The sequence below is a fragment of the Copadichromis virginalis genome, linkage group LG18 (genome assembly GCF_057382275.1).
Source record: "Copadichromis virginalis isolate Kocher_CV1m ecotype Utaka linkage group LG18, C_Virginalis_male_GT1.1, whole genome shotgun sequence".
In the NCBI taxonomy this organism is placed as follows: Eukaryota; Metazoa; Chordata; class Actinopteri; order Cichliformes; family Cichlidae; genus Copadichromis; species Copadichromis virginalis.
In genome coordinates this window covers 28,917,042-28,934,689 of record NC_140635.1, presented here as the reverse complement: position 1 = coordinate 28,934,689, position 17,648 = coordinate 28,917,042, and the positions used below count along the sequence as shown (strand labels likewise).

At 42.6% G+C, this 17,648-nt stretch overlaps 1 protein-coding gene across 2 annotated transcripts; it reads right to left on the bottom strand.

Annotated features, from left to right (window-relative positions):
* Positions 1-12,016: 12,016 nt before the first annotated feature.
* Positions 12,017-15,388, bottom strand: LOC146688196 (uncharacterized protein CXorf38-like). Of its 2 annotated transcripts, XM_085439738.1 has the most exons (7): positions 15,147-15,388; positions 14,799-14,930; positions 13,678-13,743; positions 13,356-13,478; positions 13,004-13,153; positions 12,692-12,892; positions 12,017-12,589 (listed from the first exon to the last, which is right to left on the bottom strand). In XM_085439738.1, the coding sequence occupies exons 1-7, from the start codon at positions 15,348-15,350 to the stop codon at positions 12,458-12,460; spliced, it is 1,008 nt and encodes a 335-aa protein (XP_085295864.1). In that variant the 5' UTR covers positions 15,351-15,388; the 3' UTR covers positions 12,017-12,457. The 2 variants fall into 2 exon arrangements, with proteins under 2 accessions (XP_085295864.1, XP_085295865.1); XM_085439739.1 differs by lacking the exon at positions 13,678-13,743 and having other exon boundaries at positions 15,147-15,387.
* Between the last annotated feature and the right edge of the window lie 2,260 nt (positions 15,389-17,648).

Genomic DNA, 17,648 nt, shown 5'->3' with positions numbered 1-17,648 from the left:
CAGTAATGGTTAGAGCGCCACCTAGTGGGACGACTATAATCATGATTGAATGAGATGAAATGTTAGCTGGTGGTTGAATGCATGAATTTCATCAATGTGACATCAGATCGGACGTGCTGGTTGTAGGTGTTGGGCGTAGCTCGACGCGATGGGGTGCGAGGGCCCTCATAACGCTGCTTGCAGCTTTAATTAGGGCCCGAGCACTGACAGTGCGAAGGCCCTATTGTAATTGCTCTGTTTATTATTATTATTATTATTAGGGCCCGAGCACCGAGAGTGCGAAGGCCCTATTGTATCTGCTCTGTTTATTATTATTATTATTATTATTATTATTATTATTATTATTATTATTATTCACCCCAAACAAGGGCCTTTTTGAGGGCCTAAACATGCTCAAAAACTCATGAAATTTTGCACACATGCCAGGTCTGGTGAAAAATTTTGTATTTTAATGGTTTTACATATGAGCACTGGGAAATGGCTCTACAGCGCCACCTATGCCTTGTTAAATGCAGCCCTACGACCACATCGTTTGAGCTACATATATGAAATTTGGCACACATGTGTATCATGCCAAGACGAACAAAAAAGTCTGTGGGCCCATTGACGCAAACCCAACAGGAAGTCCGCCATTTGGAAGAGAAGGTGACATTTTGGCTCTAATTTTGCCATTTCCATGCCTCGAACTTTTGCGAACTCCTCCTTGGGGTTTCATTTCATAACCTTCAAATTTGGACAGTGTCAACTACACCCTTGTGCCATGTTAAATTGCGGAGCTTTTGAGTTTTCACAATACTATGAGGCCGTGGCGCCATGGCGAATTTCGATGACTCGCCATGAAAATCTTATTGCCTCTCATTTTGTCATACATTTTCTGACCTTGACCAAAGTGAACACATATGATAAGGCTCCACCCCTGAACATATTTCAACTGCCATATTTGACATCAAGGACAGCGCCACCTAGTGGGAACAGGAAATGTCATGTTTTACACTTTGGGGTACAGTATAGTGATGGGTGACATCTGCAGCCTCAAATTTCTCCAGAAAAGCCTTAAGGAGTTGGTCTTGGGTTACAGTGAAAACTGTGAGTTTTCGCAAAAGGGTGTGACCCCAGCAGCATGGCGAACTTTGATGTCACGCCATGAAGAAACAAATTAGTATAACTCAATGAAATCCAGTCTGATCAGTACCAGACTTTACAGGCATGATGTCAGACCCGCCCTGAACAGATTGATGTGCCCATTGTCGGGAATACGGACAGCGCCACCTAGTGGCAACAGGAAATGTCATGGCTTTAATTTTGTTGTACTGATTTTCACAGGTTCATCGTGGCCACCTCAAAAGCGGTGAATATCACCATCAGTCCCTTGTGATGCTTCAGTGCAAAAATTGTGACTTTAAACTGAACGGCGCACCCTGGTGGCAACGCGGTTCACCATGAAAGATGAAGTGGCTTTTGAGGGGCTTGGAAAGTTTAAAAAGTCTTGAAATTTGGCGCACACCTCCAATGTGGTTAAGGCTTTGTTGTTATGTGATCATTTTCATTGAATATCCCAAAATGGCTCCACAGCGCCCCCTACAAAATTTCAAAATCACAGCCCCTGCTCTGTGTTTTATGTATGAGTCTGAAACCTGGTAAGCTTATAGGAGATATCAAGATGTACAAAAAAGTCTCTTGGAGCAATATCCCAAATCCAACAGGAAGTCAGCCATTTTAAAATTAATGTGCAATTTTGGCAACATTTTCCCCTCTTTTCAGGCATCGTTCTTTGACGAACTCCTCCAAGGGATTTCATCATATTGCACTATTCTTCAGTGTGTGGAATCCAAAGACCTTTGTGTTGTTAAATTGCGAAGCTTTTTACGTTCAGGGAAACGGGGTGGTTATGGCGGCACGTAGACTCTCAATCACTCGCCAAAACGCAGTAATCTGCTGTTACTCAAAAACACAATGTCCAATCTCACCCAAAGGTCGCAGGCATAATGAGACTTGAGTTCGGAAATGTTTGTTATGCCATTTGTACATAATGGTTAGAGTGCCACCTAGTGGAACGACTAGCTAATCATGAATGAATGAGTTGAAATGTTAGCTGGTGGTTAAATGCATGAATTCCATCAATGTGACATCGATTGGACGTGCTGGTTTTAGGTGTTGGGCGTGGCTCGACGCGCCGGGGGTGCTCGGGCCCTCATAACGCTGCTTGCAGCTTTAATTATTATTATTATTATTATTCACCCCAAACAAGGGCCTTTTTGAGGGCCTAAACATGCTCAAAAACTCATGAAATTTTGCACACATGCCAGGTCTGGTGAAAAATTTTGTATTTTAATGGTTTTACATATGAGCACTGGGAAATGGCTCTACAGCGCCACCTATGCCTTGTTAAATGCAGCCCTACGACCACATCGTTTGAGCTACATGTATGAAATTTGGCACACATGTGTATCATGCCAAGACGAACAAAAAAGTCAGTGGGCCCATTGACGCAAACCCAACAGGAAGTCCGCCATTTGGAAGAGAAGGTGACATTTTGGCTCTAATTTTGCCATTTCCATGCCTCGAACTTTTGCGAACTCCTCCTTGGGATTTGGGCGTATAAGCTTCAAATTTGGACAGTGTCAACTACACCCTTGTGCCATGTTAAATTGCGGAGCTTTTGAGTTTTCACAATACTATGAGGCCGTGGCGCCATGGCGAATTTCGATGACTCGCCATGAAAATCTTATTGCCTCTCATTTTGTCATACATTTTCTGACCTTGACCAAAGTGAACACATATGATAAGGCTCCACCCCTGAACATATTTCAACTGCCATATTTGACACCAGGGACAGCGCCACCTAGTGGGAACAGGAAATGTCATGTTTTACACTTTGGGGTACAGTATAGTGATGGGTGACACCTGCAGCCTCAAATTTCTCCAGGAAAGCCTTAAGGAGTTGGTCTTGGGTTACAGTGAAAACTGTGACTTTTCGCAAAAGGGTGTGCCCCCAGCAGCATGGCGAACTTTGATGTCACGCCATGAAGAAACAAATTAGTATAACTCAATGAAATCCAGTCTGTTCAGTACCAGACTTTACAGGCATGATGTCAGATCCGCCCTGAACAGATTGATGTGCCCATTGTCGGGAATACGTACAGCGCCACCTAGTGGCAACAGGAAATGTCATGGCTTTAATTTTGTTGTACTGATTTTCACAGGTTCATCGTGGCCACCTCAAAAGCGGTGAATATCACCATCAGTCCCTCGTGATGCTTCAGTGCAAAAATTGTGACTTTAAACTGAACGGCGCACCCTGGTGGCAACGCTGTTCAACATGAAAGATGAAGTGGCTTTTGAGGGGCTTGCAAGTTTATAGAGGCTTGAAATTTGGCCCACACCTCCAAATGGATGAAGGCTTTGTTGTCATGTGATCATTTTCATTGAATAGCGCGAAATTGCTCCACAGCGCCCCCTACAAAATTTCAAAACAACAGCCCCTGCTCTGTGTTTCATCTATGAGTCTGAAACCTGGTAAGCTTATGGAAAATATCAAGATGTACAAAAAAGTCTCTTGGAGCAATATCCCAAATCCAACAGGAAGTCAGCCATTTTAAAATTAATGTGCAATTTTGGCGACATTTTCCCCTCTTTTCAGGCTTCATACTTTGACGAACTCCTCCAAGGGATTTCATCATATTGAACCATTCTCCAGTGTGTGGAATCTAAAGACCTTTGTGATGTTAAATTGCGAAGCTTTTTACGTTCAAGGAAACGGGGTGGTCATGGCGGCACGTGGAGTTTCAATCACTGGCCAAAAAGCAGTAATATGCTGTCACTCAAAGACACAAAGTCCAATCTCTCCCAAAGGTCGCAGGCGTGATGAGACTCGAGCTCTGAAATGTTTGTTATGCCCTTTGTCTATAATGGTTAGAGCGCCACCTAGTGGGACGACTATACTCATGGTTGAACCAAATGAAATGTTAGCTGGTGGTTAAATGCATGAATTCCATCAATGTGACATCACATCGGACGTGCTGGTTTTAGGTGTTGGGCGTGGCTCGACACGCCAGGGTGCGAGGGCCCTCATAACGCTGCTTGCAGCTTTAATTAGGGCCCGAGCACCGAGAGTGCGAAGGCCCTATTGTATCTGCTCCGTTTCTTATTATTATTATTATTATTATTATTATTATTATTATTATTATTATTATTCACCCCAAACAAGGGCCTTTTTGAGGGCCTAAACATGCTCAAAAACTCATGAAATTTTGCACACATGCCAGGTCTGGTGAAAAATTTTGTATTTTAATGGTTTTACTTATGAGCACTGGGAAATGGCTCTAGAGCGCCACCTATGCCTTGTTAAATGCAGCCCTACGACCACATCGTTTCAGCTACATGTATGAAATTTGGCACACATTTGTATCATGCCAAGACGAACAAAAAAGTCTGTGGGCCCATTGACGCAAACCCAACAGGAAGTCCGCCATTTGGAAGAGAAGGTGACATTTTGGCTCTAATTTTGCCATTTCCATGCCTCGAACTTTAACGAACTCCTCCTTGGGGTTTCATTTCATAACCTTCAAATTTGGACAGTGTCAACTACACCCTTGTGCCATGTTAAATTGCGGAGCTTTTGAGTTTTCACAATAGTATGAGGCCGTGGCGCCATGGCGAATTTTGATGACTCGCCATGAAAATCTTATTGCCTCTCATTCTGTCATACATGTTCCGATCTGGACCAAAGAGCACACATATGATAAGGCTCCACCCCTGAACATATTTCAACTGCCATATTTGACATCAAGGACAGCGCCACCTAGTGGGAACAGGAAATGTCATGTTTTACACTTTGGGGTACAGTATTGTGATGGGTGACATCTGCAGCCTCAAATTTCTCCAGGAAAGCCTTAAGGAGTTGGTCTTGGGTTACAGTGAAAACTGTGACTTTTCACGAAAGGGTGTGACCCCAGCAGCATGGCGAACTTTGATGTCACGCCATGAAGAAACAAATTAGTATAACTCAATGAAATCCAGTCTGATCAGTACCAGACTTTACAGGCATGATGTCAGACCCGCCCTGAACAGATTGATATGCCCATTGTCGGAAATACGGACAGCGCCACCTAGTGGCAACAGGAAATGTCATGGCTTTAACTTTGTTGTACTGATTTTCACAGGTTGATCGTGGCCACCTCAAAAGCGGTGAATATCACCATCAGTCCCTCGTGATGCTTCAGTGCAAAAATTGTGACTTTAAACTGAACGGCGCACCCTGGTGGCAACGCGGTTCATCATGAAAGATGAAGTGGCTTTTGAGGGGCTTGGAAAGTTTATAGAGGCTTGAAATTTGGCACACACCTCCAAATGGATGAAGGCATTGTTGTTATGTAACCATTTTCCTTGAATAGCGCAAAATGGCTCCACAGCGCCCCCTACAATATTTCAAAACATCAGCCCCTGCTCTGTGTTTCATCTATGAGTCTGACACTTGGTAAGCTTGTGTAAGATATCAAGGTGTACAAAAAAGTCTCTTGGAGCAATATCCCAAATCCAACAGGAAGTCAGCCATTTTAAAATTAATGTGTAATTTTGACGACATTTTCCCCCCTTTTCAGGTCTCATACTTTGACGAACTCCTCCAAGGGATTTCATCATATTGAAGCATTCTTCAGTGTGTAGAATCTAAAGATCTTTGTGATGTTAAATTGCGAAGCTTTTTCCGTTCAGGGAAACGGGGTGGTCATGGCGGCACGTAGAGTTTCAATCACTCGCAAAAAGCAGTAATCTGCTGTCACTAAAAAACACAATGTCCAATCTCTCCCAAAGGTCGCAGGTGTGATGAGACTCGAGCTTGGAAATGTTTGTTATGCTATTTGTCAATAATGGTTAGAGCGCCACCTAGTGGCATGACTATAATCCTGGTTGAATAAGATGAAATGTTAGCTGGTGATTAAAAGCATGAAATCCATCAATGTGACATCACATCGGACGTGCCGGTTTGAGGTGTTGGGCGTGGCTCGACGTGCCAGGGGTGCGAGGGCCCTCATAACGCTGCTTGCAGCTTTAATTATTATTATTATTATTATTCACCCCAAACAAGGGCCTTTTTGAGGGCCTAAACATGCTCAAAAACTCATGAAATTTTGCACACATGCCAGGTCTGGTGAAAAATTTTGTATTTTAATGGTTTTACATATGAGCACTGGGAAATGGCTCTACAGCGCCACCTATGCCTTGTTAAATGCAGCCCTACGACCACATGGTTTGAGCTACATGTATGAAATTTGGCACACATGTGTATCATGCCAAGACGAACAAAAAAGTCTGTGGGCCCATTGACGCAAACCCAACAGGAAGTCCGCCATTTGGAAGAGAAGGTGACATTTTGGCTCTAATTTTGCCATTTCCATGCCTCGAACTTTTGCGAACTCCTCCTTGGGGTTTGATTTCATAACCTTCATATTTGGTCAGTGTCAACTACACCCTTGTGCCATGTTAAATTGCGGAGCTTTTGAGTTTTCACAATACGGTGAGGCCGTGGCGCCATGGCGAATTACGATGACTCGCCATGAAAATCTTATTGCCTCTCATTTTGTCATACATTTTCTGACCTTGACCAAAGTGAACACATATGATAAGGCTCCACCCCTGAACATATTTCAACTGCCATATTTGACACCAGGGACAGCGCCACCTAGTGGGAACAGGAAATGTCATGTTTTACACTTTGGGGTACAGTATAGTGATGGGTGACATCTGCAGCCTCAAATTTCTCCAGGAAAGCCTTAAGGAGTTGGTCTTGGGTTACAGTGAAAACTGTGACTTTTCGCCAAAGGGTGTGACCTCAGCGGCATGGCGAACTTTGATGTCACGCCATGAAGAAACAAATTAGTATAACTCAATGAAATCCAGTCTGATCAGTACCAGACTTTACAGTCATGATGTCAGACCCACCCTGAACAGATTGATGTGCCCATTGTCGGGAATACGGACAGCGCCACCTAGTGGGAACAGGAAATGTCATGGCTTTAATTTTGTTGTACTGATTTTCACAGGTTCATCTTGGCCACCTCAAAAGCGGTGAATATCACCATCAGTCCCTCGTGATGCTTCAGTGCAAAAATTGTGAGTTTAAACTGAACGGCGCACCCTGGTGGCAACGCGGTTCACCATGAAAGATGAAGTGGCTTTTGAGGGGCTTGGAAAGTTTAAAAAGTCTTGAAATTTGGCGCACACCTCCAATGTGGTTAAGGCTTTGTTGTTATTTGATCATTTTCATTGAATATCCCAAAATGGCTCCACAGCGCCCCCTACAAAATTTCAAAATCACAGCCCCTGCTCTGTGTTTTATGTATGAGTCTGAAACCTGGTAAGCTTATAGGAGATATCAAGATGTACAAAAAAGTCTCTTGGAGCAATATCCCAAATCCAACAGGAAGTCAGCCATTTTAAAATTAATGTGCAATTTTGGCAACATTTTCCCCTCTTTTCAGGCATCGTTCTTTGACGAACTCCTCCAAGGGATTTCATCATATTGCACTATTCTTCAGTGTGTGGAATCCAAAGACCTTTGTGTTGTTAAATTGCGAAGCTTTTTACGTTCAGGGAAACGGGGTGGTTATGGCGGCACGTAGACTCTCAATCACTCGCCAAAACGCAGTAATCTGCTGTTACTCAAAAACACAATGTCCAATCTCACCCAAAGGTCGCAGGCATAATGAGACTCGAGTTCGGAAATGTTTGTTATGCCATTTGTACATAATGGTTAGAGTGCCACCTAGTGGAACGACTAGCTAATAATGAATGAATGAGTTGAAATGTTAGCTGGTGGTTAAATGCATGAATTCCATCAATGTGACATCGATCGGACGTGCTGGTTTTAGGTGTTGGGCGTGGCTCGACGCGCCGGGGGTGCTCGGGCCCTCATAACGCTGCTTGCAGCTTTAATTATTATTATTATTATTATTCACCCCAAACAAGGGCCTTTTTGAGGGCCTAAACATGCTCAAAAACTCATGAAATTTTGCACACATGCCAGGTCTGGTGAAAAATTTTGTATTTTAATGGTTTTACATATGAGCACTGGGAAATGGCTCTACAGCGCCACCTATGCCTTGTTAAATGCAGCCCTACGACCACATGGTTTGAGCTACATGTATGAAATTTGGCACACATGTGTATCATGCCAAGACGAACAAAAAAGTCTGTGGGCCCATTGACGCAAACCCAACAGGAAGTCCGCCATTTGGAAGAGAAGGTGACATTTTGGCTCTAATTTTGCCATTTCCATGCCTCGAACTTTTGCGAACTCCTCCTTGGGGTTTCATGTCATAACCTTCAAATTTGGACAGTGTCAACTACACCCTTGTGCCATGTTAAATTGCGGAGCTTTTGAGTTTTCACAATACTATGAGGCCGTGGCGCCATGGCGAATTTCGATGACTCGCCATGAAAATCTTATTGCCTCTCATTTTGTCATACATTTTCTGACCTTGACCAAAGTGAACACATATGATAAGGCTCCACCCCTGAATATATTTCAACTGCCATATTTGACACCAGGGACAGCGCCACCTAGTGGGAACAGGAAATGTCATGTTTTACACTTTGGGGTACAGTATTGTGATGGGTGACATCTGCAGCCTCAAATTTCTCCAGGAAAGCCTTAAGGAGTTGGTCTTGGGTTACAGTGAAAACTGTGAGTTTTCGCAAAAGGGTGTGACCCCAGCAGCATGGCGAACTTTGATGTCACGCCATGAAGAAACAAATTAGTATAACTCAATGAAATCCAGTCTGTTCAGTACCAGACTTTACAGGCATGATGTCAGACCCGCCCTGAACAGATTGATGTGCCCATTGTCGGGAATACGTACAGCGCCACCTAGTGGCAACAGGAAATGTCATGGCTTTAATTTTGTTGTACTGATTTTCACAGGTTCATCGTGGCCACCTCAAAAGCGGTGACTATCAACATCAGTCCCTCGTGATGCTTCAGTGCAAAAATTGTGACTTTAAACTGAACGGCGCACCCTGGTGGCAACGCGGTCCACCATGAAAGATGAAGTGGCTTTTGAGGGGCTTGGATAGTATATAGAGGCTTTAAATTTAGCACACCCCTCCAAATGGATGAAGGCTTTGTTGTCATGTGATCATTTTTATTGAATAGCGCGAAATGGCTCCACAGCGCCCCCTACAAAATTTCAAAACCACAGCCCCAGCTCTGTGTTTTATGTATGAGTCTGAAACCTGGTAAGCTTATAGGAGATATCAAGATGTACAGAAAAGTCTCTTGGAGCAATATCCCAAATCTAACAGGAAGTCAGCCATTTTAAAATTAATGTGTAATTTTTGTGACATTTTCCCCTCTTTTCAGGCACCGTTCTTTGACGAACTCCTCCAAGGGATTTCATCATATTGAACCAATCTCCAGTGTGTGGAATCTAAAGACCTTTGTGATGTTAAATTGCGAAGGTTTTTACGTTGAGGGAAACGGGGTGGTCATGGCGGCACGTGGAGTTTCAGTCACTCGCCAAAAAGCAGTAATCTGCTGTCACACAAAATCAAAATGTCCAATATGTCCCAAAGGTCGCAGGCGTGATGAGACTCGAGCTCGGAAATGTTTGTTATGCCATTTGTCAGTAATGGTTAGAGCGCCACCTAGTGGGATGACTATAATCATGATTGAATGAGATGAAATGTTAGCTGGTGGTTGAATGCATGAATTTCATCAATGTGACATCAGATCGGATGTGCTGGTTGTAGGTGTTGGGCGTAGCTCGACGCGATGGGGTGCGAGGGCCCTCATAACGCTGCTTGCAGCTTTAATTATTATTATTATTATTCACCCCAAACAAGGGCCTTTTTGAGGGCCTAAACATGCTCAAAAACTCATGAAATTTTGCACACATGCCAGGTCTGGTGAAAAATTTTGTATTTTAATGGTTTTACATATGAGCACTGGGAAATGGCTCTACAGCGCCACCTATGCCTTGTTAAATGCAGCCCTACGACCACATCGTTTGAGCTACATGTATGAAATTTGGCACACATGTGTATCATGCCAAGACGAACAAAAAAGTCTGTGGGCCCATTGACGCAAACCCAACAGGAAGTCCGCCATTTGGAAGAGAAGGTGACATTTTGGCTCTAATTTTGCCATTTCCATGCCTCGAACTTTTGCGAACTCCTCCTTGGGGTTTCATTTCATAACCTTCAAATTTGGACAGTGTCAACTACACCCTTGTGCCATGTTAAATTGCGGAGCTTTTGAGTTTTCACAATACTATGAGGCCGTGGCGCCATGGCGAATTTCGATGACTCGCCATGAAAATCTTATTGCCTCTCATTCTGTCATACATGTTCCGATCTGGACCAAAGAGCACACATATGATAAGGCTCCACCCCTGAACATATTTCAACTGCCATATTTGACACCAGGGACAGCGCCACCTAGTGGGAACAGGAAATGTCATGTTTTACACTTTGGGGTACAGTATTGTGATGGGTGACATCTGCAGCCTCAAATTTCTCCAGGAAAGCCTTAAGGAGTTGGTCTTGGGTTACAGTGAAAACTGTGACTTTTCGCAAAAGGGTGTGACCCCAGCGGCATGGCGAACTTTGATGTCACGCCATGAAGAAACAAATTAGTATAACTCAATGAAATCCAGTCTGATCAGTACCAGACTTTACAGGCATGATGTCACACCCGCCCTGAACAGATTGATGTGCCCATTGTCGGAAATACGGACAGCGCCACCTAGTGGCAACAGGAAATGTCATGGCTTTAACTTTGTTGTACTGATTTTCACAGGTTGATCGTGGCCACCTCAAAAGCGGTGAATATCACCATCAGTCCCTCGTGATGCTTCAGTGCAAAAATTGTGACTTTAAACTGAACGGCGCACCCTGGTGGCAACGCGGTTCATCATGAAAGATGAAGTGGCTTTTGAGGGGCTTGGAAAGTTTATAGAGGCTTTAAATTTGGCACACACCTCCAAATGGATGAAGGCATTGTTGTTATGTAACCATTTTCCTTGAATAGCGCAAAATGGCTCCACAGCGCCCCCTACAATATTTCAAAACATCAGCCCCTGCTCTGTGTTTCATCTATGAGTCTGACACTTGGTAAGCTTGTGTAAGATATCAAGATGTACAAAAAAGTCTCTTGGAGCAATATCCCAAATCCAACAGGAAGTCAGCCATTTTAAAATTAATGTGTAATTTTGATGACATTTTCCCCCCTTTTCAGGCCTCATACTTTGACGAACTCCTCCAAGGGATTTCATCATATTGAAGCATTCTTCAGTGTGTAGAATCTAAAGACCTTTGTGATGTTAAATTGCGAAGCTTTTTCCGTTCAGGGAAACGGGGTGGTCATGGCGGCACGTAGAGTTCCAATCACTCGCAAAAAGCAGTAATCTGCTGTCACTAAAAAACACAATGTCCAATCTCTCCCAAAGGTCGCAGGTGTGATGAGACTCGAGCTTGGAAATGTTTGTTATGCTATTTGTCAATAATGGTTAGAGCGCCACCTAGTGGCATGACTATAATCCTGGTTGAATAAGATGAAATGTTAGCTGGTGATTAAAAGCATGAAATCCATCAATGTGACATCACATCGGACGTGCCGGTTTGAGGTGTTGGCAGTGGCTCGACGTGCCGGGGGTGCGAGGGCCCTCATAACGCTGCTTGCAGCTTTAATTTTAATTGTTTTTCCAGTTTACTGGTGAGAGAGAATATCAAACAAAAATCCAGAACACAAGTTATAAAATACAAAGATTTGTATCCTGTCGCAAGTGGCAGCATATATCTAATCAAGCACTCTGAGACTGCACTTTAATACTATTTTATGTACGTATATACACATTCCAGAGAGAAAAGACTAGCAGCTAGCAGCTCTACCCCTCAGCCTCCTGGTAGATGCAAACTATGTTATTAATTTAATAATTAAAATCCTACGTCTCTCCTTGGTTTGTCTACACCAACCTCCTGCCCAGCTGGGTCATGACAATACTGCATCAGCCTTTCACGGTTAAGGGTTAAAAACTATTGTTTTATTTAGATTTTACTTCTGTACATCTTTTAAAGTTATGGCTTAAAATAGAAAAAGAGCTCAAATGACCTAAGACACCAAATAAACTAATGTTCCCTTGCCCAGCTGCCAGCTGTTTTTAGCTTAGACAGGAAGAGAACACTTATTCGTCATGTGAACTACAGCTTTCCATTTCTGTATTTCCGTTTTGACAATGACTCATAAGGTGCCCATTTTTTATTACAATCAACTGAAAGTTAAGACTGAAAAATGTGCAAAAAAACGGAAAGACTTCAAAAGACTTTTTTCAAATATTATAATATACAATTTTTAAAAAATAAAGCCCCACTGTGCTTAGATATAAAGCCCTCATCCTTCAGATTAAGTTCTGAAGTTAAGCTATTTTAAGTATATACACGGACACAGAACACAAAGTGCTCCTCATTCACTTCCTCCTCTTCCTTTTTCTTTGGCCATTAGAGAGTTGATGGTTTGCAGCTCTGCAGAGAACCTCTCATTAAGATCTTTGTTGGTTTGCAGGAACCCTCCCAGACTCTTCAGCCGCTCTGTGTCCTAAAGAAGCAGTCAGCAGAAGTCATGAAACATACTCCTTTTATGCATTATGTGTAAAATGCATAAACAGAAATGAAGGAAGGCCTTCGTTCCTTTTCCCACCTGTGTCTGGCTATCAGTATCCTCATCAGCAGCATGCAGCAGCTCCTGCAGCATCTCTTCTAGCAACTCAGCTTCCCATTGGCCGACGTCAGCACCAGACTCCTTATGGCTGACAAAATCAGCCTCTAATCCATCGCCCAAGCCACCAGAATCCATTTGATCCAAACCAGACACATATATTGACAAATTGAGGGTCAGCATCTAGGAAGAAAAAAATACACAGAAACTGTTACAGAACACAAACACACGCAGACAATAGTTCGCTTCTATTGCAGGGCATTTCCAGCGGTGGCGCTACACAAACACGCTTACCTCGTCTATTTTGTTTCCAACTGTTGCCATCTCAGGTACGTGTCTGAACTGATTCACAAAGTGGTTCAGAGCGGTCCAGTAGTGTTGCATCCAATCATCTGTCACACGGTACTCAGAAGAATGCATCAGCTCGTTCCTGCATCGGATCACCTGGAAGTAAACGAACACGTTACAGAGTACCGGTTAAAACAATCATCACACCCTTTCAAATCAATCTGACCAGCCATAGCAGGAATACAACTCTGGAAAATTATAAGACAACAACTGAATGAAATTGGAAAAAAGTATAAAGTTTTTACATGACTAACAGAAAACGTGAAAAGTGCCCGTTTGAACAAAAATCAGTGAGTACCTCTCTGACCAGTTTTGGATCCACGAATGAGAAATACGTGCAGTAGTTGATCAGGTTAAGCAGAGCAGGGGCGTCGCATTTATCCGCACCCTTCACCTTCGCCTGACCTCGTGGCATGAAGGCCTGCAGACAGAGAGAGAGAGAAAGGGGCTGCCATTAGCTCCATGCACTCTGCATCTTTCTACAAAATGCAATGTTTACATTTTTTTTTTTACTTTTAAAGTCAATTGTTGTTATTACATAGTACTTCAAGATATAACAAGAATAATGTTGTTAAGCAGCTCCAATCCAACGAATGGTTTGCAAAGACATTGAAACTCACCATCTTCTCTTTGCTCTGGTGGCTCCTGACTGCAGACTTTGACAGTGATGTGTAATCTCTGACGAGCTGCAAGTTCAGTTACAAAAATGCCTTTTTGACTGTAAATTTCAAGTTCCTATGAACAGCTGCCCAATGCAAAAATCCATGTCAGAACTTTTACCTCCTAATGTGGTCATAAACTAACAAGAAAACATCAGGCAGGACATGTTCATCACAGACAAAAGAGCCTGTGTGACGCTCGGAAAGAGTTCCTGATGCCTTCAGTGATCACCGGCTACATGTATAATTACTATGGTGAACTGTCTGCAGTACAGTGGCAAACTTTGGCTATGTGTCAGAAAATAAAACCATTTATCAAACAACTTCAAATCCTTTGTCTAAGCTGGAGCAAAAGTGCATTTTACTACAAAAGCAAATCAATAAAGCTGATTTCCTGTACATTCAAAGGGGTGAAATAGAGAAAACAGCACACAATACATTTATCAAACTTCTTAAATTAAATCTGAAAGCCTGCACTTCAGCAACATTAGAACTGTGTCATTGTTAAACACTTTATGAGTCTGTATGTTTTTGCCCTGCGCTGGCACAGTTATTATAACTTTGTATTTTCTAATTAGTTTTTGGGGGGGGGGGTTTTCATTTCGAAGTTTTGCTTTGAAGTCACTTTCATTTCAGTTACTTTCCGTTTCGCTTTTTATTGTTTGAAAATGCTTAGAGTTTTAGTTGTCATTAGTTTCAGTTTCTAGTCCTTTTAATTATTTAATAAGCTGACTAAGTCTTGTTAACATCAGGAATCTCACAAACACATCCAGCAAAGCCTCATCAGGGAAGTTGTGATAAGATTTTTTTAAGCCAAACTAACCAAAAAATAAAGCTTCCTCTATATTTTTTATTTTTATCTTAGTTAGCAGGTCAAAGTTCCACCAAGACTCAATTTTATTTTACTTACTTTTTTTTAAGTCACGCTTTTCACACAGTTTTAGTTTTTTGTTTACTTTTAAGTTTTACTGTTAGATACCAGAAACATGCACCTCACAGATTCTGCTGCTCTTTCTAAGTTGGGGCAGCAGCTCATATTACAGCTGCGTCTCATAACGCTGGCTTTGTTATGTGCTTCCTACCTTTGCCACCTCCCAGTGGTCTGTCCTCCAGTATGGAGGGAAACAGTTGTCCCAGTTGACTGTAACATCAGGCTGCCTGTGGTGTCTCAGGATCGCCTTCTGCCACTCTGAACACACCTTGCATCCCGACAGCTACACAAACATAAACATACTTGCTGTTTAAAACCTATGTGAGTTAGTGCGACAACAACAACAACAACAACAACAACAACAATAATAAAAATAAGCTGAAGATCTACTGAGAGCACACGGCCTATAATAAAGGTGGCAATAAGCTCGTTGTGGTTGATCACCTGCCACAGGTAAGGGCATTTAAGTGGCACCAGCTCATTAAATGACGAAGCACACCTTATTCCCTCTAGGTTTACATGAATCCCTGCACGGGCTCCGGAGCACAGCGCTTTGATTAAGCAGATCTCCGTGGAAAGCCCTCATGTGTCGGTCGGTAAACGGGAGGAGGCCATCCTTCAGTATGAGCAGACAGCGTCCCGCTTTCAGCCAGTTTGTGTACTCTCTGTCGTTCAGACGAGCCGCCAGCTCCGCGCGGACCATCTTCAACTTTCTTCCTGTACACGACACAGAAGCAGCGCGAGTTCGCCTTCGTCATTAGCGCCGCCCACTTTGTGCAAACAAGCCACTGGCCGCAAGATGGCGCCATTTACTTTGCTACTGCTAACCTAGCGGCTTTCAAGAAATATGGCTCTATTCAAAGGTCCTAAAGTGCTGTGTTTTAGGAATAGGTGTTGTGATTTATCCGTGTGTCTGTCACACAGAGTTCAAATGCCTGCAGAGAACTACTGGGAGGGACTTGAGGGCATGCTGGGGTGTGGACTGCTTTCTGGCAGACATTTGTTTGTCCAGAGTTATAGTGTGAGGGTTTAAAAGAGCCAAAGCTACTCCTGCGCAACAATTAGTGGAATGAGCTGTCACATTTTATCTAAAAGGAGCTCATTTGTGCATTTCTTTCTCCCCCTTAAAGGTTCCCATTGATCCTGTTGGGTTGGTAGCTTTTACTGATACAGATGCAAAGATTAAAGGCTGACTCATGAGCACTGCAGCTGATGCTTCATGACAGAGTCGAGATTATTACTGATGATAGCCCATAGAAACATGCAACACGCACAGCAGCATTACAGGAGCGAAAAATAGGTTGAGCTGACGAGTAAGAAGCTGTAGTTTGATCAAATCATGGGGACAGCTATTTAAAAATGCATTCTAAATGTAAAAAGATGATAAATATTTGACGTTACAGGGCCAATTTATCCTCATTACAAATAAATAATGAATGCATCATAGGAGCAAACATATTTTGCCAGGTATTTGGATGAACAAGATGGGATTTCTACTGCCACCTTAATGTCCTTTGATGTTAGTGCCTTGAAGCACCAACTGCAGCAGTATGAGAAGCTGAGGAAGAACAGTCCTCGTTTACAGTGCGATCAAGTCAGCATTAGCAGGTCGAACGGGTGATGCTGAAGTAAGTTTTGATCACTCTCTATTCCAGTGTGTTTCGCACTTTGTGTTGCTTTGTTTTCACAACCGGATTTATTTTCTTTATCACTTGCTTTATGGTCAGGTTTAAGCACCAAGGCTTAGTTAAGTTTACACACCAAAAACAAAAGATCGTGACTGGGTTAAAACGTACACATTAAAAATACAGTTTTTAACACTGCACCACTAGATGTCAGTAGATTGTTGATTGCAGGTGACTGAATTGTTTTCTTACTAGTACAATTGCAAGTAGGCCTACATAATCCTAGCTACGTAGATGCTGTAGGACATGGCGGGTCCACAAACTGGAGCCCATACCTGAGCCCCGTGCATTTTCTTCTGTTTTCTTTTCTGTATTTTTAATGTCCAAGTGTCCATATGTGACGAGTTGGTGGAGAGAGTCTCATCGATGACATAATATGGTACAGCAATGGAAACTTTGTGCATATCTGAGGGATGCTTGAAGCTTTGACACAGTATTTAAAACCTTATGAGTGAGAATAGATTGACACTAAGATACTTTTATTTATTTCTTTGCAGTTACACTAAATCAAGTTGCTTTCACAAATTTTAGTCTTTAATCGCTGAGACTTAAAAGCAAACTGTAAAGGCAACATTGACTACCAAACAGATTAAACAACTGGGTTAACAAGTCTGTGCCTATATTTACCTATTTACCCATAATGAATGCGTGGTGAATGTTTGCTCTCCTGTAAGCTTTGCTTTGGTCTCCTTTGCAGAGAGGAATAGCTGGCTCTGAAGCTGCTGCATGACCTGCTTTGTTCACTAGCGAGTTTCCAACTGTGTGGGGGCTTTTTCACCAAAATTGTCTGGCCAGTGCATCTAAAAAAATACACATACTGATGATAGCTTGCGAGAGCTATAGACTGTAAATAAAAGGTGCATGTTGCCTCTTGCTGAAAAGTGCAACTAATGAATAAAGTCTTTTAAACTTCTAAAATTAACTAAAGCTTGCAGGAGATAAAAACAAACAGACTTTGTACTGAAGATATCAACTAAAGTTGAACTAAAGCTAGACTGCACTTTAATATAACATCCAATTAGTACCACAACATGAAAGTCAGGTAATCCTTTATTTAACTAGGCAACACAATGAAAAACTTTCTTTTTTACAAGTCTCCTGAGGAAACAGTGGAAGGGATCAACTGTTAAAACAGTGCTCCATTTGTGGTGAAGGTTTTAGTTCAAATTTGCAGAGCATTATTATAAATGGTACTTTTAAAGCTGCAGTCTTTCTGATGGCCACCAGGGGGCATTGGATGAAGAAAGAAATCTCTTTCAGGGCTTTGGAGCGTGATGTCACGGGGGTGGGCGTGGAAAGGATTTTGGCCCGATCCG